The sequence below is a fragment of the Maylandia zebra genome, linkage group LG13 (assembly GCF_041146795.1).
Source record: "Maylandia zebra isolate NMK-2024a linkage group LG13, Mzebra_GT3a, whole genome shotgun sequence".
NCBI classification, from domain to species: domain Eukaryota; kingdom Metazoa; phylum Chordata; class Actinopteri; order Cichliformes; family Cichlidae; genus Maylandia; species Maylandia zebra.
The window spans coordinates 6,057,431-6,080,334 of NC_135179.1; the positions used below are offsets into that span (position 1 = coordinate 6,057,431).

Sequence of the window (22,904 nt, forward strand, 5' to 3'; positions counted from 1 at the left end):
GTCCTTTTCAAATTTTGTTATACGGTGCTAGGTAACCATTTAATTTTGACAAAAATGCTGCATAACATCTCTTCTGTGCAGTTTGCATGCTGTCGCCATGCTTAATCTGGTTTACCTTTCTATTATTATTTTGTCATTGCCCTTGGCTAAGGCACTAGCATTTGTCCAAAGTTGGTACATCAGCACTGCAGTGCAGCAGTTTGTAATGCTTAAAGTCAGAGAATGAATGGAGAATCAACAACTGCAAACTTTATACAGTTTGTCCTGAACATTTTCTAAACACTTTAGCAACGACAATTTATTTATTGTAGAGTCATTTATTGCATGATTTATCAGCCAGTGATGGCGATGCTGGTAGCTGCATCCACCCCTGTATGTAGAAGTGTGTTCCAGTAAGTCTATCTAATATATCATCTGTTCTGAATGTATTTTCTGAGTAAATACTGGGTGGATGAAAAAAAAAACACTTTGGTGTCTTTGAGAATAATAGTAAAGCCGTGATTCTCTTCAAACTCAAAATCTTGGTAACTATTTGTTAAATACCAAGATGTTTGCATTGCAAAAACCTAAAAAAAATATAAAAATATGGAAACTCTAGGACAGGGAAAAATTTAAATAACTGATTTTTGGTAGTCTCAGTTATATTCACCAGCTATGTTTGACCAGTGTTTGATTGTTTTTTTCTAACTTCTTTCCTTTCAAGCTAAACTCAAGTTTAGTTCAGGCATCATCAGTCTTGGGCTGCACATTGTTAGCTTTGCAAACAACCACAGAAAATCTTAATTTTCCAACACAAAGCCCTATTAAGATAGAAAGTGATTCACTCAGTGGGGGTTGCTTTGTAGCTGACAGTTGGTAACTAGTGCACAATCATTTAGGTAGATAACTCTCTAATGGATTTATTTCTCAGTCACATGTAAATCAGTGGTTTTCCTACTGATAGCTGCTTCAGTCATTTGCCTCACTTCGTGTTGCTAACGAATACTTTACCCGGTGATGGCAAGTGAATGTTTGGGTTTCTATACCACTGCTAGTTGGTTCTGTGGAGGATGGACACCCTTTAAGAAAAAACATCCTCAAGCTTCATCAGCTGATTTACAGTAGGTGTAGAACAATTAAGCCAAATATGTGAGTGTAGTTAAACTTCATCCAGGCATGTTGAGTAGCACTAATGTCAGGTTGGTTTGGATCCTTCAGAACACCGACTGAGAGAGGAACAGCTCATTTTAACACAGTGTTGCTTGTTGTCGAGTACTCACAGAGTGTTCTTGTGTTTGGTCATGACCCTGGAAGTGCTCTGCGTTCATACGTGTGCTGAGATTACCTCACTGTCCTTTTGCTCCAGGTATTTTCTGTCTGCATGGATCCATTCAGTCATAATATCATTGTCAACCAATAAGAAACACACAATTGGTCCTAAAAAATCCACACAACTTGAATCATAACACCATTGTGATGGATGGAGACTCAGAGACGATTTTGGTTGTTTGATCCAAAAATATCACTGATGGAAGAAAAGCATGTTGTTCTCTCTGCTGTTTTCCCGGATGAATGTGAACTTTAATTTGCTGTTTAGAGTCTCTCATCATGCAACCTGTCCATGAGTTTGCATGTGTTTATGTCGTACCATCTGTGGCATGTTAGCAGAGAGAATTTTTGTTTATGGCTTTAAGTTTCCAATTCCCTGACACCTGTATGATCCTCCCAACAGCAAAATATTTAAAACACATAAACAAGCACACATCTATACCTACAGGCTTGTTGATATAAAACATGTTCCTTAGTTGAAACCTGATGTGTCCTCACAGCAGTCTGTCCAGCCTGAATCTAGACTAACAACCAGGTCTCTTTGAATGGTGCCGTGAAAAAAAAAACTGTTGAAATGTTCTGTTGTATGTTAGAAAATACACTCACTGTAAGAATCCAGAAAGAATAAATATATATATCTGTATACTACAAACGTCATTCACTATTGACCTTCCAGTCTTACACGACCCATAATTTTACCTCCTGAAGCACAGCAGCCTCCATGTGCCCCTTCCTTTTTTAAACATTTCCACATGTCATCCTTGTCTAAGACCATATTTGAAAATATCATGTCCATATACTTGATCTTTTTTAAGAAAATGTCCTGCAACTTTCAATACTCCCACTTTCTAAACATATTTACATGTACTTTTCATTAAGAATTCATAAATACTTTTATCATTAGAAATAAAATGTCTCTAACTTGATGATGACAAAATTCTGACATGTTTGCTTCAAACATCTCAGGCCAGTTTCTTGTCAGTTAATTTAATTTAAAGATTGAGGCACATCTCTGATATTCATATTTCATCTATAAGCCAAACGAGTTTTTTTCCTCACTGTTATCTTAAAAGTTGATTGTTCCACAGCAGAAAAGATCAGTGCAGCAAGAGAAAAACAAATAATATTTAAAAATGTTAAATTCTGACGGGTCAGAGTTGAGTGGAAGGTTTTGCATACATGGAAGATGTATGCAAAAGTGGTCAAAATTGAACCCTAGAAGGCTATGTGAAATCAGGCAGACTGTCAAAACCTTCACAGTGTGGAGACTGTCAAGGTCTTAGGTTGTTCCTGTCAATGATAGAGAAAGAATACCACAACAGCTTTGACCTATCTGAAAAGAATTACATAGCCCTGATTATTCCACCCTGCCAAGGTCGGCCAAAGAGTACTGGGATAGTAGTAAGTTTCTATTCAGTTTCAGATTCACCCTGTTTTGCTCTGTGATGAACTCTACAAACTGAGCAGAACAATGAAAACTGTTTCATTGTTTTGTCTATTCTCAAAAAAAGTCTCAAGAAAAAATAAGTACACTGGCTACTTTTGCTTGTCTTGTTTACAGGCTGGCTGCGGGTTCTTAAAAATCTTAAACACCCATTTACTGATAAAAGAGTTTGTATGAATTCTGCCAGCACAAACATTTCAGAACTGAATGCTACTATTTTTGACCCCTCGACACATTTAGATCACACAGTGCAACGGCACTGTTAAGAGTGTGCTATTTTTGGAGTGGGCGAGAAGATTGGACGAAATGTAAAAAAAAGCTGTTTGCCAACTAACAAAAAACAAAATGCTTGGTAGTTGACAGGAAAAAGGACAGATGTGAGATTTGCGAGGAAAACTATACTTTCAGTCTTGGTAGTTGTTTGCTTATCAAACTTAGGACAATACGGTGACATTAGCAATCAGGATAATTTGTAAAATTTACCAAATAATTGCATTTTACCTTGTTATTCTGAACCAATACCTACGGGTTAAGGAAGTTGTGTAAAAATTATAGTTTTCCATGTAGGTCTGTGAAAAACTGAGTAAAGCCTTACTGCTTCCATAGAAGAGGATAGATAACTGTAGGCTGCTGTAGGAGGCCACAGTCTTTACAGGGATTGATGTACAAGCAGATTCACCAGAAGATCAGACCATTTAATCCTCATTCTGAACCTAAAAGCCACATATCAGACTCTACAGGCCTCAGTCAGCATACTGAATACTAAAGCTGACCACACAATTAGAAAAAGACTGAACAACTATGGCTTGTTTGAAAGGGGTGCCAAATATCTCTCTTCAAGTGGAGATGGTTGGCCTTAAGCCTTAGCACTACTTCAGCCGAAAACTCAACACAGCATATCAGGATAAACACCTCGTGTCGACACCTCGGGTGATGATTTGGGCTCGCTTTCTAGCCACAGGACCTGGGGACCTTGCAATTAAGTTGACCATGCACTCCAAACTCCAGAGTGTTCTAGAGTCAAATGTGAGATTATCTGTCTGATAGCTAAATGCTTGGCTCAAATTGGCTCAAGCAACACAACAATGGTCCCAAGCACAGCAGCAAATTTATAACAGAATGGCCAAAAAAGAAAAGTTGTCCCTGTGGCCCAGTCAAAGTCCAGACCTCAACCCGACTGAAATATTGTGGGTCGACCTTAAGTGAGCTGTATATAAATGAATGGCTGCAAATGTTGGTTAACTGTTGCAAAGAAGAGTGGGCCAAAAGTCCTCCACGACGACTTTTCAAAGGACTGCATAGAGTCCTGTGAAAACCTTCTTTCTCACGACGTGAAAGTATTTAAACCTGTAAGCATCATGTCAGAGCAGACACAACAGTTTTATGTAAATTAACAGTCAATGAGACCAGTGACTATCCAGTAATCGGTGCAGCTCTACAAAGTTACCGTAACTTCTAAGCCTATCAAAGGGATGAACATGAGCTAATGCCAGTCTAAACTAAAATAGCAGCCTGGTGATGCACTTTCAGCTTACTCTAAAAAAAACTTCTCATTGAACCCAAACTTTTTGATATTGTTAATGATACCTGATAAATACAGCAGTTGTTCACAAATAAGCAGGTACCCTGGCTGGTTATGATGTGAGAACCTCCAAAAACTCTAAGCCTTTAATAGTCTAATTAACTGGTTCCAGTCTTGGCATTAAACATTGGGCCTATTTTTAAGAGCAAAAAGAACCACCACTGTTTTGGAAATGTCTCTGAGTTGTTCCAAAACATGTCCCTAAAATAAAAAAATGCCTCTGTTAAAATGATATATCAGTTATTACAATAACAAATACTGCATTAACATGAGATGTGGCTGTTTTGGTTGCAGCTTATCCCGGGGCTGCTGGTTGTGTGTATGTGCACGTTTACTGTTGTGACTTTTTATTGTCCATGTGTCTGCCCTTCAAAGCCATGAATACAAAGTGATGGGATGAAATCCTCATGCACAAACACACAAAAACACAGTGTGAGCAGAACACGGCTGGGAATTTGCTCGTTTGCCCAGAAATTAAAGGTCAGTTCACGCCAGAGATGATGGTAAACTCCATTTGCACAATGCACATTCTTCCTGCAATCACCCACCTAAAATTCTTGTTATCTGCCCTTTCAGTCTTTTGGTTTCATTTCCAGAAACCTACCAAGCATGTGTTTTTTGGGGAAGTTCTTCTTCAACACCCCTCTAAAAATTACTCAAAAAGTCATAACTATCAGATGAATATGTGCAGGATAATAATGGTTGCAGGAAACTGCTTTAAACATGCTTACTTTGTATGAATCCTGTTTTTTTGTTGCTCCAACAGCTCATTTCTGCCAGAGGGTTTAATAAAGTCTCATTTTGTTTTAGCTGATCACAATATTGCCAGGTATGTTTTCTTTGTTTTGCTCTTCAGACAGACAGGATGAAATATGACTGAGTCAAAGGAGCAATAGAACAGAAAACTTTTTTGTCACTTTTAGTGCATCTACTGAAATAAAACTTTTTTCCCTTGAAATCCTAACAAATCTTAGTGTCTGACGTGTTATTTAGTTTATATTTACAGTATTTTATGTGTCAGTAAAGCATTAATAAAACTAAATATAGAAGATTTTAGTTGAAAATGTAAAATCAGATGTGCTTTGAAGGAAAAATATTCATTTCAAATGAAAGAATAGGATAAAAAAGAACAAGAAATAAATCATTAGCCAATAAACAATAAGCATACCACAAATAAGCATCTCTAAGACATGATATGAAGAAAACTTAAAAAAATTGATTGTAACCCAGTGACTGAGAACCTCAACTCACCAGGAAAGTGTGTGTTCGACTCAGGACTGAAAGTCTTTTTATAGCCATTAAAAAAAAAAAGCTAATGTAAGGCACTTGAACACTAACATCCCTTTTTAAAACCTGGAAGCTACATCCATCTCTTATGCAGTCTTTTTTTTTACATTGAAATACAACAAAAAATATAACAGTACCTGCTGGGTGCTAAAGATAAGCCAGTTACAGCTGTGTTTCCCAACCAGGGGTACACGGAGAATAATTGTGTATATTTGAACAAGTTTAACCAGTAATGGATTAAATGGATTATGTCACCTATTCACTGAAGCCTTTGACCTTTTGCTCTGTGTGTGTGTGTGTGTGTGTGTGTGTGTGTGTGTGTGTGTGTGTGTGTGTGTGTGTGTGTGTGTGTGTGTGTGTGTGTGTGTGCGCGTGCAAACATTGTAAAGAAAAAATGCTGACAATGGTTAAATAATTAAAGCACACAATAATGGTCTAAAAGTTTTTAAATAGTTACCAGTACTTCATGCTTTGGAAAGTTACATTGCTAGCTACATATAATAGATACAACAGTTGATATATGTTTTTCTCAGTAAGCTAAAATATTAAAATATCAATATTAATTAATATGAATGTTAATTAAAGTGTTTTGCCAAAACTATGCCAACGACTTGGTATTGTTAAAAAGATATCTAAGTTACAGTTTTTATTACTAACAGTATTAAAAATGTAAAGCTGACTATAATGGGTAAACAAACTAAACTAGTTACTTATGAAACATATAGCTGTTAAATTGAGTAGCAGCTACAGAGTGAATGCCTGAAATAGTACGTTATGGTTGGTTGAACATCAAATTCAGAATATGTAGAAATACCGTCAGAACAAGGGCAAAGAGCAGAACTGTTAAACATAGTGGAAAACTAAATATGAAGAAAGAGCAACAAGCTATTACATAAAAAAGAAGAAGGATAAAAAACTTTTATAAAAAACACTTGTGTAACATATTTACATAATTTACAAACAGAGGATGTCAAATACAGATCTACAGTTTTTCATAATTCTGTTTTGTTACGTGGTTGTTTTGGATACATGATCTCAGACAAACAAATGTCCCGTCCTGTTGGTGCCTGCTCGAACAGGACTCATTGTTTCACACAGCTTGTGTTACAATGGTTTTATTAATGAAGGGGGAGGGTCTAATCATACAATTTCAACTGTGTGAACATGTCTGTGTTTCTTTTGGTTGGCACAATGGTATCCAAATCAGTCATCAAAGTCCTAACCAAGAGCTCTAAGCTTTATTGTCCCGCGTTTAGTTTTTGTTGCTTTTGGCCTCATAATCACGCATTAAAGTGAAACTCCACCCGAAGTCCACCTCATGAATGGGGTATAATCTTGTAAAAACAGAAATACTTCTAAAAGATGCACCTTTTTTTTTTCTAGTATACTAATCGCTGTAGAGCATCACTTGACAATAAGATTTATGTCCATGTTTGGACATTTTTAAGTAGGTTGTCAGAATAATACTTGCTTTAGTTAGCAGGATTGTTGCTCTGTATCTGAATTCTGCATTTTTGGGGAGAAAGGGCTTCCAAGGCTTTGTTGACTGCTCCAGCTCAGTTTCATGTATCATAGAAGGTAATTTTCCACTGAGTTTAGAGCATGAGCATATTGAAATGCACCATAATGGAGAAATTTTTTTTAAGTTCCTGGCTCACCTCCAGAAAGAATTCATTCCCATTCCCAGGTCAAACTGACTCCACTTGGCGTTCGCGAACATTGAGATTAATGGTTCAGTCTTTCAACAGTGTTTTCTCAGTCATGCTGTTTTGATAGTGAATATTACTCTGTCAGAGGTTGGCAAGGATGCGCACACATGCTTGTTAATTCATGATGGCTGAGTTGACTAAGCTACCACTGTGTCTTTCTCGCCACCTATTCCTCTCACTCTCTCTTGTCCCTGACCCACTTTATTGAACAGAGGAAGATGAACAACAAGTGTTTTGGGAACATTACGTCCCGGCTCTCTTCCTCTGCTCCCTCCCTCTCCTCACCATCTCGTCTTTTCTCCCATAAGCCTCTCATCTATGCTCCCATCACCACCACCACCACCCCGCACTCCTCGTAAAGAAATATTTTTAGACTGCAGCTCAAGCTCCCTTCTTTTCAACTTTGTTATGTGACCAAATGAAAGGTAATGTTTAGAGGTGATACTGTTGTCAGAGCAGGTTGAGACTGGTTTAAGAGTAGATATGTATCTGTGTAAAGTAAACCTATGAATATACACCGCAGTCTTTAGTAAAACACCATCACACGGCATCATACAATAGTGGGAACAAAGACCTAGATGTCGCACCTCACAGTCTTTTGAGTCACAGTCAGCATAATGTTATTAGGATTGAATGCCTGACCTAATGATGATGATAATAATAATAATAATAATAATAATAATAATAATAATAATAATAATGATAATAATGGATTGGATTTATATAGCGCTTTTCAAGGCACCCAAAGCGCTTTACAATACCACTATTCAATGAGATAGTCTGTCTTTCGAGTTCAGCCATTTTGTTCATTTTAACCTGTATTATAGTTGAATCAGTTCTGTGATTGCTGCTAGTTATATGGTTAGTAATATTAGTTATATCCTATTTTAGTATTGTACATTTTGTTATAGACACCTCTTCAGCTGCTTGTTAATGCAGTTGAAGAGGTGTAGCCTTTTTTCCTGTCTCCTTCTAATCTCCCAACTAGTCATGGCAGATGCCTGCCCTCCCCGTGCCTGGTTCTTCTGGAGGTTTCTTCCTGTTAAAAGGGAGTTTTCCTTCCCGCTGTCGCCAAAGTGCTTGCTTATACGAGTCAGATGTAGTTGGGGTTCCTTTTTAATAGTTTAGTTAGGGTCTTTAACTTACAATATAAAGTAACTTTTGCACCATTTGCAAAAAATTAATTGAATTGAATTAATGCCAGTATCTGAGTGGACAATCACATGGCAGCAACTCAGTGCATTTAAGCATGTAGACATGATCACGATAAACTGCTGAAGTTTAAACCGAGCATCACAATGAGGAAGAAAGATGACTTAAGCGAACGTGCCGTAGTTTTGGTACCAGACGGGCTGTTCTGGCTATTTCAGAAACTGCTGATCTACTGGGATTTTCCCACGCAACCATCTCTGGAGTTTACAGAGAATGTTCCAAATAAGCGAAAATAGCGACAGTGAGCGGCACTTCTCTGGCAAAAATGTCTTGTTTATGCCAGAGGTCAGAGGAAAGAGGCCAGACTGTTTCAAGATGACAGGAAGGCAACAGTAGCTCAAATGAGTGTTAGTTACAACTAAGGTGTGCAGAAAAGCATTTCTGTAAGCACAACACATTGATTCTTGAAGCAGATGAGCTGCTGCAGCAGAAGACCACACCAGATGCCTCGCCTGTCATTTAATAACAGGAAGCTGAGGCTACAGTTCACGCCGAAATTGTAGAAAATAAAATTTTAGTCTGATGTGTCTCTTATGTTGTGTTGCCACATTGGGGCGGTGGGGTCAGAATTTGGTGTGAAGAACATGAAAGCGCGGATGAACTGTGCCTTGTGTAGTGTAATGGGGTGAGGGATATCTTCTTGGCCCTTTAGCACCAACTGAGCATACTTGAGTATTGTTGCGGACAGTTTCCATCCCTTCATGACCACAGTGTACCCATCTTCTTATGGTTGTTTCCAGTAGATCACATGTTTCAAAGCTCAATAATCTCACAAATCATTTCTTGAACATAACAATGAGTTCACTGTAGTCAAATGGCCTCCATAGTCACCAGATCTCCATCCAATAGCATGTTTGGAATGTGGTGGAATGAGAGATTCACATTGTGGATGTGCAGCCGACAAATCTGCAGCAACCTCTGTGTGATGCTATCATGCCAGTATGGACCAAAATTTCTCAGGAATGTATCCAACACTTGTTAAATCTGTCCTGTAGAATAGCAGATAGCTATTGCTATCTTCTATCTGGATAGCTTAAATCAGCGGTCTCGAACTCCAAACCTCAAGGGCCGGTGTCCTGCAGGTTTTAGATGTGTCCTTGATCCAACACAGCTGATTTAAATGGCTAAATTAGCTCCTCAACGTGTCTTGAAGTTTTCCAGAGGCCTGGTAACGAACTAATAATTTGATTCAGGTGTGTTGACCCAGGGTGAGATCTAAAATCTGCAGGACACTGGCCCTCGAGGCCTGGAGTTCTAGACCCCTTGCTTAAATGAAATTGACAAACAAATGTGCCTCTTTTGGACAGTATCACAGTAGGGAAGTTAGAGGAAATCTGGGAAACATTACATCCAAATAAAAGACAATGGGATAATAAATCTATTAATTATTAAATGCAATAAATGAAGTTTATTAAGTTAATTAATAATTAATATGCTATTAACTTAGGAACGTGAATATGAATACGTCAAAACAACTAATGCTACTCAGTCGTTTACAGTGTAGCATTTGATCGAAATTGCTTGCCCTGATGCTAAAAAGGAACACCATCCACAAGATGTAATAACATTGCTCTTTCTGGATCATCTTTTTCTATAGTTCTAGACTCTTTCCACACCACAGTCAAATTCCTACTCGGACCACTCATTCCACTTGTTCGGTGCACCCTCTTACATTTGCACATGCTCTCCTGCACATGTGCCTTTTTATCTGTGTCAAAACAGCTTGTCTTCAATTTGAGTGACGATTATATTGTTGTCTCCCAATTGATCACATTCCTGTCCTGATGCAACACTTGGTCATCACAAAATCTTGTTTTGAACTCTGCTGTTGGGTGTCTGGGTCAAACCTCAAGACCCAGATCTTTTACTAGTAGCGATTATTGCACATGCACAAAAACAAGTAGTAAAGATATGACAATCTGAGAGGAATCCAAAAAAATAAGCAGTAGTAGTAACTGAAATTAGGTAAGTTGTTTTCTTTTATAATAGGTAATTAGATAAGGGTTTTTTTTTCTTATGAAGAATTTGCAAGTTTTAAATTCTGCTTAAAAGTAATAAAACTCCATCCTTAATATCTAACTTAAGTATTTGAGTGCTACTCTGTCACATATGGCATGGTTGCTTATTTAAAGTATAGTTGCAAAACCTAATATTCACACTCACTGACATCAATATTATAGTTTTTCAAATTAATCCTCAAGTTTATGGACTTTAATATCCTCCCAGCCTGATGTGCCTCTCATGCAGTGATTCCACAAAGAGAAAATATACAGTGGCAACAGTCTGTGTGTGTTTGTATGTTTGACCAGATGTGTGTTTGGAACATATAGTCACACAGATGAGGAGATGGAGGGATGGAAGGATGGGGGTAAGAGAGTTGGGAGAGAAGGGTTAGCTGTCATAGAGCATAGGCCCTGCCGCTGGGGACGTAATGGAAAAATCACTCAAGATTACCATGAAACACAGGAAATGCTCTCAATTGGGCCTGATTGCCGTGTGTGTGTGTGTGTGTGTGTGTGTGTGTGTGTGTGTGTGTGTGTGTGTGTGTGTGTGTGTGTGTGTGTGTGTGTGTGTGTGTGTGCATGCGTGAGTGTGTGTGTGTGAACTCCAAATAGAGCCCCTGACAGTGTGAGCAGAGCAGCTCCTGTTTATTGGCACAACTTTTTGAGCATTATTGCAGCTCCTCTAAAAGAAACTACAGCTGTGAATTCCCTGCAGAAAGAAAATGACTTGATACTGATTTGGATACAATAAGATACAATCTTCTACAAAATTCCATCCCAGGAGATTCTATGAAGTAAAATTTCAGTTTTTCGTAATGCTTTATTCATTAGAAATGAATAAATAAATAAATATAATAAATAATAGTTTGTATTTGAACATTTGAGTAAAAGCTCACCTGCTGCCTAAAGTAAGAATTTTGTTTATTGACCTCAGAGTTTGCAAAGGGATAATATCATAGATGTTGATTTTTGGATCCAGTGCACTGAATGCATATTATCAAACAGACGGAGGTACCTGAATACAAAAACGTTAATATTGAACCTTCATGTAGGTCCCTTTTTATCTTCCCTTTTTATTGAATCATCATTGGCGGCTTACATGTTGGTCCTGCTTTGTATTTCTGTCATTGGGCAGTGTGATATGGAGCAACCTTATTTCTAAAGATGTATACCTTTAAGTCGCAATGCAACTTAAATGTCTGCAAACACGTTTATATTTGCTTCAATACGGAGCTTTGGAGATTGGAGACATTAAACACAATCTCTGCGAGCTACCCTGAAGTGTCCTTTTGAGTAGCTGTAGTGTTTTGCACTTCTGTCTTGGCTTTATTCTTTTTTTTACTACCTTGCATGCACTGACCCCCTCCCCACCTTCCGCACCGTTTGATTCAATCGACTTTGAAGCTGCGAAACTCAAACAATTAGATTTGTATATCTCGTACACCCTGACCATCTACTGATGATACATTTTATCATTTGCTTTCATTGGACTTAATAAAAGACTGAAATACAAGCCATCGTACTTAAGCATTAACTGAATGTTAGACTCTGATACTGCAACTTTTGATCCTGAATCTTTATGACATAAGTTAATAATGCTTTATGGTTTTGATTATTGTGTTGTTTGAACACAACGAACATGTTTTTCAGACTTGATATTAAGGAGCACACTGTACGAATGAAACGAGCAAACCATAGCATTTATTAGTAAAGTAATAAAGACATGTTAATGTGAAATCTCTATTGAAAGTTGTTCCTGCAAATAAAAAACTAATACATTTATAGGCTGTACTGATCGTTAATCTTAATAAAGAAGTTGGTTCAAAGCCCAGAGACCTTTTTTATTTTTTCATTCCGATCCAGGCTGCCGTGCATCCATTGACTGTCATAACACCATAATCCTACCAATTATTAACAGAAAGACTTCATCACTTGTGATAATAGCAGTGAAGATTTGTGCAGAGAATCTAAGTTTGATGATGAAAACGGATTCTTAATCTACAGTATATTAATTAAAGACATAACTATACTCACAAAGATTATATAAATTTTGTCTGTTTTCTGGTTTGCAACATAGATTATTAGCTCTTGTTTACACCCACTTCTGAGCCCACAAAGCATTTTCACATTAATAAATATCATTCCATTAGTGCTGCTGAACACCTGCAGCCACTTAATATTGAATTTCCTGCACCGAGGTGATGTGTAATACAAAGATTAACGTCAGCGTGCCTTTAAATTCAATCAAAAATGCATTAAATTCATATGTGATTTTTGTACCTTTCCACAGGCAGCGCAGAATTAATGTGCAGGGAGTCGCCTTGGGGTGAGATATGCAAACAGGCAGCCGGGGGGGTCGCAGTTGTAATTTTTCATCTGGGAAAGTACAGAACAAGTGCTGCTCTTTGCTGTGCCAGTGTGCCTTTTGGCAAGGCACAGCGTCCAGCTCTTCAGCGGGACAAAACCATGGTTGTTCTGGGCAGCTCAGCTCGGATTGATGAGAGTTTAGGGTTTCCAGTGGATTTCAGAGAAATGAAAGCAAACATTCATCAACAACAAAAAGCACAAAAAAATTGATTTCTTGGCAGGCGAAGCTGAATGTTCTTTAATCACCGAATGAATGTGAAAACAGCGCAACATTAAACATCATCTTCTCGTGCACTACATTCCCCTCCTCAATTGAAAATCACTCCAACTTGAAAAAAAGCACGAAAACGTTCAGTATTTTTTGTGACCTGAGCCTGACTCCAAGTGTAACTGTTATGCAAAAACGTGGTCAAACCCAGCTGTCAGGCTTTGCTGCATCTAACATGTCACGCTAGTTTTCCCATTAGCATAGCATTCGCGGCTTAACTTTGCACGAGATCCAGATGCATCTCCTAACTGCTCGGACCTGTTAGATGACTGCGAAATACATCACATGACAAAAAATTATATAAGTGTAGTTATGAAATATAATGGACAGGAACCAGATAGACATTTTTAGCATATCTGAATTTTTCGTAGGGGTTTTTTTTTAACGCTCCGTCAGACAAAAACACAGTGTGACAGAAAAGAACAAACTTTTCAACAGCACGGGATTGTGCAACTCCCTTTTTTATTTTTGGAGCTTACAAAAACAGAACACTTGCATAAGCTCTCGACCTGAAGCACGCACGCTCCGTCTCCTTTTTGGCTTGTCAGGGCGACTGTATTTATGAAAACACCTCGGGCTGAATGGCTGCAGTGGCTGCATCGAGGACATGTTGACATTTTTGTAGCGATCAACCATCAAGCCCAGAGCGGCTGCATTCATGACCAACCTTGTCATCTTTCAACACTGCTGCTCTTATCTCTGTGACTCTCATTTTCTCTCTTTTGCCTTTACATGCTTCTCCTGTTCAACCCTTAACTTTCTCTCTTTGCCCCCCGTCCTCCTGCCGTTCCCTGTATTATTTTTTCTTGTGACTATAAAACTGTGGCTATATCTTTGATTTCTCAAATATATACTCTTGTGTGAAATAAAGTGCATGATATAACTGTAGCTTTAACTAACATGTTTGCTTTCCGAGTCATTGCAAACAAATATTTTCTTCCCCTGTTCCTGAAAAGCTTTTACTATGCCTATATTTGACTCATCTTTCTGAATATGGAAACACGCTGTAGCTATACAACACAGATGTCTGTCATTATTTATCCGTACAACCTCTCCGCTCTGCAGAGACTTGAAGCTGGACAATATACTGTTGGATGATGAGGGTCACTGTAAGCTGGCAGACTTTGGGATGTGCAAGGAAGGAATTCTCAATGGAGTCACCACCACCACCTTCTGTGGGACACCGGACTACATAGCACCTGAGGTAACCCCAGAAACACTCAAACAATGCATAAACAGAGCAACAGACATAACATCTTCTTAACACTTGAGTTTGTCACTTGAGTATTAAACACTAAGCTGTGATTAGACAGGTATTTTTATAACCAAGCACGCCATCCCTGACAGTTTATTAAGATAGACTAAATAGGGGGACCAATGCTCGTCTTCATAAACTGTATATAAAAGCAATTTGGGCTTGAGAGGAGTATTTCTGTTTTTTTTTTTTAGATCCTCCAGGAGCTGGATTATGGTCCTTCAGTGGACTGGTGGGCGCTAGGAGTGCTGATGTACGAGATGATGGCAGGACAGCCACCGTTTGAGGCCGATAACGAAGACGACCTGTTTGAGTCCATCCTCCACGATGACGTGCTCTATCCGGTCTGGCTCAGCAAGGAGGCCGTGTCCATTCTAAGAGCGGTCAGTTAGTTGTGGCACTGTGTTGTTTGCGCTGTTGTCGACATCCAGCAAATGAGTTATTTAAGTAGTTTCGTACAGATTAAATAGAAACAGTTCACCTACACCAAGGGTGTCCAACTCCAGGCTTCGAGAGTCGGTGTGCTGCAGGTTTTAGATGTGTCCTTGATCCAACACAGCTGATTTAAATGACTAAATTACCTCTTCAACATGTCTTGAAGTTCTCCAGAAGCCTGGTAATGAACTGATCATTTGATTCAGGTATGTTGACCCAGGGTGAGATCTAAAACCTGCAGGACACCGGCCCTCGAGGCCTGGAGTTGGACACTCCTGACTTACGCAGTCTGCTATGTGGATAATGCGGCGTCCAGACTTTGGGGATTATTCTGAAGATTCTGAACCAATTTTAGATTCCACAAAGACAGAAAGAAATGGTTTCCACATATCATGATAATTCCAGTGGTGACATTTTTGGATATTTAGTAAGAACACAAATTAACATAATCAAATCACCCTTTTTACTACTGTCTTCTGAGTCTTTCATGATTTTTCTTGTGTTTTTCCTTATGCTACATAAGATATATAATTAGATCTTGTGTATATCTTATATAATTCTTACTTTTTGTTTGTTTGTTTTAGCACTAAAACTTTCACTTTATAAAGGATTCAAGTAGAGTGTATCACAATTGTCCTCGTGTTTCCCTGCTTTTGTCTCTTTTTCACATGTGAGTGAGGATGCTGCTTTTTTCTCAGTGTCATTTGTTGATCCATGTTTCCTGTTCCTCCACTAAAGCAACATAAGATAATTCCCTCTCTATTACTTTTGTCTCTGTGTGTTACTGGTTGTGTGTGCAGCACCACTTGTCCATTTGTGTATTTGTTCATCCAGTTTTTCCATCACAAGCTTTGCGTTTACCTTGGCTGTGGGTACAGTTTGACTGCAAAGCCTTGTGGGAAAGTGTGTGTTTATGTTGGACAGTGTCTTGGACTCTGACCGGTCACTTGACCGGTGCTATGGGCTCTGATTGGACATGTCATCCAGCTGAAGGACTTCAAGTCACATGAACAGCTTGTGCGCTACTGCCCCACTAGTTTTTAATTAACATACATGCGAAATATCCTGAAGGCATTTTAATAAAAAGCAATGGCTCTTATGTATCGTTTATACGAATAAGCAACTAATAGTCCCAGAATTTCCCCTTTTCTGCTTGAAAATATGGTGATTCTTCACATGCTGTTTTAGAAACCTTTGGATCTGAACCCATCCTGAGCCCTTTTTTTGCCTTTATACGTAAAAGATTGCATTAGAAAAAGAGCAAACTGTAATGCCAAAAATTAATTTCAGGTAGGAACACAATATTAGAAGAAGATTATTTCCATCAGTGGTAATTTATATTTGGTAGTGTGTTCTGGGGAGCAGCAGCAAGACCCTGAAGAGTCAGAAAAAAATGAAAGATTTTTAATTTTACTTTCTGTTCTGAAACAAAACTTTGTCTTTTTTAGATGTTTGGTGTTTTTGGCCTTATTGTGCGAATCTTCCTCTGACTCAGTCTGAGATCTCTGAAAATGATACCTGTTAATTGCTTCTTACAAGACTAGAATCAGGAAATGAAATAGAAATGAATAGTGAAACAGACTTAAAACCCTGTCTTAGTTTTTTCTTTCCTTCACAAAGACATTCTTGTTCAGCAGTGAATCTCCCTCTTTAAATCATATCCTTTAAAATGTTCTCACTCTTTTTCTTTTCGTCTTTGTTTCTCCTCTTTCTCTCTGGCACTTGTCAGTTTATGACTAAGAGCCCTAACAAGCGTCTGGGCTGCGTGATGGCTCAGGGTCTGGAGGAGGCCATTAAACTCCACCCGTTCTTTAGAGAGATTGACTGGACGCTGCTGGAGCAGAGGAAGATCAGACCACCGTTCAAACCTCGCATCGTGAGTACACACACGCTAAGTAACTAAGCAACTGTGGGGGAAAGCATCTGTAGACTGTTTGCAGAGGATGATGCAAAAATGTGAAGATTATTACTATTCTGTTCAAAGGTAGAGAGAAGAAGTTAAAGTTAAGCCTTTGTTGCAAAAATGCAATTTCTTTGAATGACCAAACACTGATCTTACTTGTTGAAGACTGCTGACACTGCTGCACACCCAGTTACTTCATGTCCAAAGGCTAAATCCACCAAAAGAAGACCTTATCTCTTCTTCCTTTCCTTCCAGAAAACCAAAAGGGACGTCAATAACTTTGACCAGGACTTCACCCGTGAGGAACCCGTTCTGACGCCTGTTGAAGAAAGCATCATCAAGCAGATCAACCAAGACGAGTTCAAAGGATTCTCCTATTTTGGCGATGAGACCAAAGCCTAGACACGTACATGCCGATGTGTAACATTAACCACAAACACCACACCACACCTGAAAAACTTTCAAAGACACCGTATTTAAAGAAACACGGCCTCCTGAGCTGTTCCAGGTTCTGACCACTCCAGGAAATATACTAGACCATTTGTATTACTCATTATGGTTTCTGTGCTCTTGTCGTTTGTCCATTTGTGCATATCCCATGGACCTCAAGCAGCATGCAAGTTCAGGTCAGTTACTGTAAGAAATGACCCGATGCTCCTTCGGCTGGTTCGGATGTGTTGTAAAAGCAGGCAGCGCGGCGGACAAAACCAAACTGAAGTAGATACAAAGGCGATACATGTTCTCTGTGTGTGAGAGTGAGAGAGAAATAAGATCATGTGTGTACAAGTGTGCATGCATGTGTTGTTGCACACCTCTTCTAGAGAGAGAGTCGTTTCTTTACATGATGTGCTGCGTGCTGTGTCTCAGTGTTTAAACAGTGTTTTTCCTTCCTACGTGTATGTAAATGAAAAAAAAAAAATCATTGAACCAATGATTGTATTTAAACAAGAAATATCTTGAAAACTGTTTTATTCGTTATGGAAAGAAGTGTGGAAAGGAGGTGTGAGAAATCAGAGATTTTTCTGACGTTAAAAGTTTAGTCTCAGTATTCGTCAGTGCGTCATTACCTTAAATAATAACTCGAGAAGAGGCATCACTGGAGTGACACTTTGGCATTTTAAATTTGAGTTTAGCATTATGTCAGTAGTTCTGCTGTGCTCCGTTACTAACTTTCTTTTAGCTTCTCAACATCGACATTCCAGTTCCTCGTTAAAAAATACAAACAAAAACAAATGGTACTACTGTAGCTTACTACTGGGAGTGTCCATTATGGGGATGAGGTTTGCTTACAGTGTTAACAAGCTGTTTTGCATATAACACGATACTTGACACGGAGACACTAGTCTAGTAAAGCCAAATAACAAGCTGGAACAAGCTGAATCGGAAACGTCCGAGGTGCCCTTTAAAAACACGATTCATTTTAGCTGAAGTGCTTGTTACTGACTCTCTCGATGCACCTTGTGGAGCGAAATCTTCCTGGGTCAGCTCCTTAAACACCTTTTTGACCAGTTTATCCTTGAAATGCCTTGTGTGCGCGCGTGTGTGTACAGTAACTGTGTTACCAGTGAATGTACTGGACCTACTGTCTCTAACATGACAAACCAAACCCCCGTGATTCCACAGGAAAGTCGAGGATCATACACAGAGGAGAATGTGTTCAACTGAATGTATTTGCTCTGCAGTGTGTGTGTGTGTGTGTGTGTGTGTGTGTGTGTGTGTGTGTGTGTGTGTGTGTGTGTGTGTGTGTGTGTGTGTGTGTACATACGAGGAGAGCCCGTTTTCCCATCAAGTTGTACTTATTTTTTTTAATTTGATACATTTCTTTTGGTTTTTGTTGAGTAGTTTTTACTGGATTGTCTTGTTCTTTTTGTGTTTTTAGAAATCTTTAAATTTCATGTTGTAGATTTCAGTGAAACTCACGTGATCAGACCCTCCTCTTCCTCCCCTCTCTTGTACGGCCTAAACATGGAAGTAAAATAAGCTTCAAATAAGGAAGAAATTGGACCGATTTTGCTCCATGTTGCAGGTTGATACCTTTATAGGGAGCTGAAAAGAATCCAGAAATGTTAAAGAAAACTCCATGTGCAATACTCTGAAATAGGAGTTTTGGGGGGTTTTCTATCTTTTTTGCTCTTTTTTCTTCCGTTGTTCCTGCATTTGAAGAGAAGTACAGTAGGTTCAGCTCACAGAGAGAAGTGACAAGTATTCACCACGTTCTCTCAGAAACCATCAAATAAGCATTTCAGCACCATTTCTCTCACATTCATATGTAATTGCCACACACTGATGAAAGATATTTGCCAAAAATTAATATTGTCAAGAGCAGCCAGCGCAGAAAGTAGCGTGCTATTATAAGAAAAACAATGGCTACACTTTAAAGTAGATTGAAGCTTTGAAATCTGCCTTCAGATCCTATAAAAAATAATCATTTATGTAAACATATCAATAAGTGCCCCTGAGGGCATATTTAACAGAAATTATGATGATAAGGGCACTAATAAACACAAACATGACTGTAAGTTTACTGGGAGCCTATTTAATAGACTAATACCTAAAGCGTATGTGCTCTTTAATTTCCTTGTACTTTTTCAGAAAGAACTGTGTAAATAATGGTCACAGTTCCCAAATAGCTAAACAGGAAGTAGTCTCTGTACCGCGATGGGCTCATGCACCACTAGTTGGAGCAAATCTAAACTCTCCTTGATGCTCAAACACAAGTGCACGTTTCATGTTGAGCTGCTATGTGAGTAAATGTGCAAACTTCAAATTCAATTTTAAGGAAATGTGCAACACTGGAGTGCTTGGAGGTCACAGGAGTTGGTATTCTTAACCTGTCCCATGCAGGTTGTGGACATCAACACCTTTCTTAACTCGTCATGGTGACCATTTAGTTTGGTCATTTGTAGTTTTAATTCTTACTTAGAATGATTCTTACAAAACAAATAAATGACAAAATTAATCGAACGGTGTGAGGGATGCTGGGCTGTTACCTTAAAGCCTGTCTGACAGGGGCAGCCTCCACCCATATGTGTGACACCCCATCACGAAGAGGCAACAACAGCTCCAGTAGGAGAGGACATAGACCAACACGGTAGCCACAAGGGAGACAACACCCCGGTTCTGTGCTGAGAAATCCTTGGTTATCTGGGGGCAGAAGCAGTTGCAGGTAATCTGTTAAAATATCTGGAACATGTTAGATCTTCTTGACAGATCATGGGGCACACAGCCTCAGAGCAGGAAGGTCCCAGGTTCAAATCCACCATCTGGCTATGGCTTTTCTGGGTGGAGTTTGCATGTTCTTCCTGCACCTGCATGGGTTCGCTCCAGGTACTTCTTCCAACCGTCCAAAGACATGCAGATAGTAGATGTTAGGTGAACTGGTGATTCTAAATTGGCCGTAGGTGTGGATGTCTACGTGTTAGCCCTGTCCAAAATGCCAATTTCATCCTATGGCAGCTGGGATAGGCTCCAGCTCGCCTTGACCCTGAATTGGATGGATGATGCTGGCCAAAGACTTTGATTTTGAATTAGACAAGGACAAAACTACTGCACTGGCACTGATGGGTTGCATTTAATTTACAACTCACAAAATAACAACTTAAAATCAATAACAGCTGATTATCATGTTTTTGTATTTGTTGAAACAAACAGAAAGAAAATGCAGTTACAATTAAAATCCGATTCATCTCCACGTTTTAGCTGCCTAACCTCAAGATATCACCCTGAAATTACAGGGATACACGATGAGTGTTTTTCAGACACGCCATTCTCAGATCTGAAGATTTTGAGTGCTGTGTGTAAAAAAGCATTATGATTGGAGCAAGACTGGTCCCGGTAATACACCAGAGCTGCTTGTGTCCACTGAGCACAATACTTCCACCAGACATGTAGCAGCACATTTCAGAAGTATCTCAGAAGCTACTTTTGGTCCCTTTAAGGTAGCACAGAGTAGAGGAAGAAGGCAGGGTGTCAGGGATGTTAACGGCATAGAATAAATGTTCAATTTCCAAAATGATTCCCCATCCATTCCCATAAAGCCTCTGCTTACGAAGTGCTCAAACATTTCAAGGGTGATACTGCATTTTTTGGACCGGTACCAGCGCCAGTCAGTTAAAGCTGAACAAACTGTGTGATGACAGCATTTATAAATGTCATCAAGCATCTTTTATGCTTTTTCTTTTTATTGTGTAAAAGAAAGAAATCTGACAACATACAGCTGTGATTGGCTAATATCAGCCAAAAGATGACAACATAAAACCGTTACTGCGAAACTGGTTTCAAATCGTGCTAAAACAGTTACATATGTGGTAATTTGTGGGAGTTGTGATCTAATTTTATTCACATGCAGATAACATTTAAATGAGCTTTCATTAAAGTCCAAGAATAGCACAACAAGCAGCACCGTTCATGTAGCAGTAAAACCCATGCTGTAGCAGCAGTTTAAAGAGCTGAAGATGCGTTACTGTAAATACAGCGGATCTATCGATTAACGTTGTCCAACTTTTCTTCTTCTCTCGTGTCTCCTGTTGCTTTAGTCTTTCATTTGAAAAAAAAAAAGTCAAACTATTTGTCCCACTACAACTAGAAAGGGATGCCTAGTCCTCCATGTTAAATGCCAAATGCCATTTCCAACAAAAACATCCTTCATGTAGGAAGCTCATCTTCACTCGTTGTCACATCAGCGATGGAGGCGGTTGGAGATAAATGTAAAACAAGGAGGCACGATGTTGATTTCAAACAGTGGATACAGTATTATGATGCATACAGTGTCAAACGTTCATCTTCCCGCAGAGTGTTACTGTATGTTTATGCGGTTTGTTCGCAGTCCCTGTATTTGTGAAGCTCTGTCTGTACATTTTGTTCATTGATGAATTATTTCCATGCCCTTCATGTGTGTTTATGTTGATTTTTTCTTTTCGCCCTTATGCGCTACGTGCCAAATGTACTGTATTTTAAAAGGATGTGAAGGTGTATTTTAATTTTTTTGAAATGAATTAAATATCATGATGTCAAAGAGAGACGGCTGTTTGTTTGGTGTATCATTTCAGCTCCTATGATTTTTAATGCTCACTTTGCACTGATTTCAGATGTGTCAAAAAAAACAGATGAAAATATGTTTTATAATTTGCTCCCCATATTACATCACAGTGAGCAAAAAGCAGAAGCTACTGTATGTGTATCTTTTCCATCTGAAATATTTGAGATGTTGACTCAGGAGGACAATGTTAAACACACAAAGCATGTGTTTCTGAACAATGCGGTGCAACCTGCTCTTAAAACGACAGCTCAACTTTGATGTTTCGCTGAGAATAGCAACAATAGCTGTGACGCAGGCTGTTTATTGCTGTCTACTTTGGTTTTTAGTTGTACACCTTACATATCATAATTAGAAAAAGTGAATATTTAAAGCCAGCTCTTGGTCTGTTCTGCAGGTGCTTACACATAAACACAAATTGATACAGTTGTGTTACATCTACACCTGACAACCTGCAGCATAGATAGAAATCTGTTTTCTAGTTCAGCGGACAATGCCAGTAAATGACTCCCAAACGGCAACCGCCAGAAAAGTGCAAATGGTGAACTTGTATGGACTTTAATGGTAAAAATTTTCATGATAAGAGATTCAATATAGAAAATCTAAGTTTTACGTAAAACCCAGAACAAGATTTCCATTTTAACTGAGGCTAAAAGCAGGGCAGCAGGCTGTTTTCATTATTCTATTAAAGAATGAGTGGAAGAAATGAGTTTGGATGAATATACTTTCCATGTTTTTGACATTTTTTGAACGTTCTGGAGCGTCGCCGATGGAAACACTGCTGTGAAGACTGCCAGCAGATCAGTGATAAGAAAGGCAAAGAGAAGACAACACGCGAGGCTGCTTCTCGTGCACGGGCCTCGGGACTGACTCCTGTCCTACTTAATCCAACTTAAAACTCTAGTAAAAACATTTAGTACATTTTATACTTTTCAAGTTAACTAAGACCACAGGTCATTCAATGACGTTAGGCTGACGTTGCATGCCGCGGCATTTTAATCTGACACAAGACACTGAAAATGTCAAGAATTCCATGGTTGGAAGTTGGAACCATGGAATGTGTATATATATATGTGTGTGTGTGTGTGTGTGTGTG

The 22,904-nt window shown here is 38.9% G+C and overlaps 1 protein-coding gene across 1 annotated transcript in view; it reads left to right on the plus strand.

Moving 5' to 3' along the window:
• Positions 1-21,791, plus strand: part of LOC101486794 (protein kinase C epsilon type) — a 97,882-nt gene extending 76,091 nt beyond the window's left edge. The window contains exons 12-15 of the mRNA XM_004553536.3: positions 14,246-14,384; positions 14,630-14,818; positions 16,600-16,746; positions 17,029-21,791. Coding sequence (XP_004553593.1) covers positions 14,246-14,384; positions 14,630-14,818; positions 16,600-16,746; positions 17,029-17,175 — 622 coding nt within the window. The 3' untranslated portion in view covers positions 17,176-21,791. The remainder of the gene's footprint in view (positions 1-14,245; positions 14,385-14,629; positions 14,819-16,599; positions 16,747-17,028) is intronic.
• Positions 21,792-22,904: the final 1,113 nt, after the last annotated feature.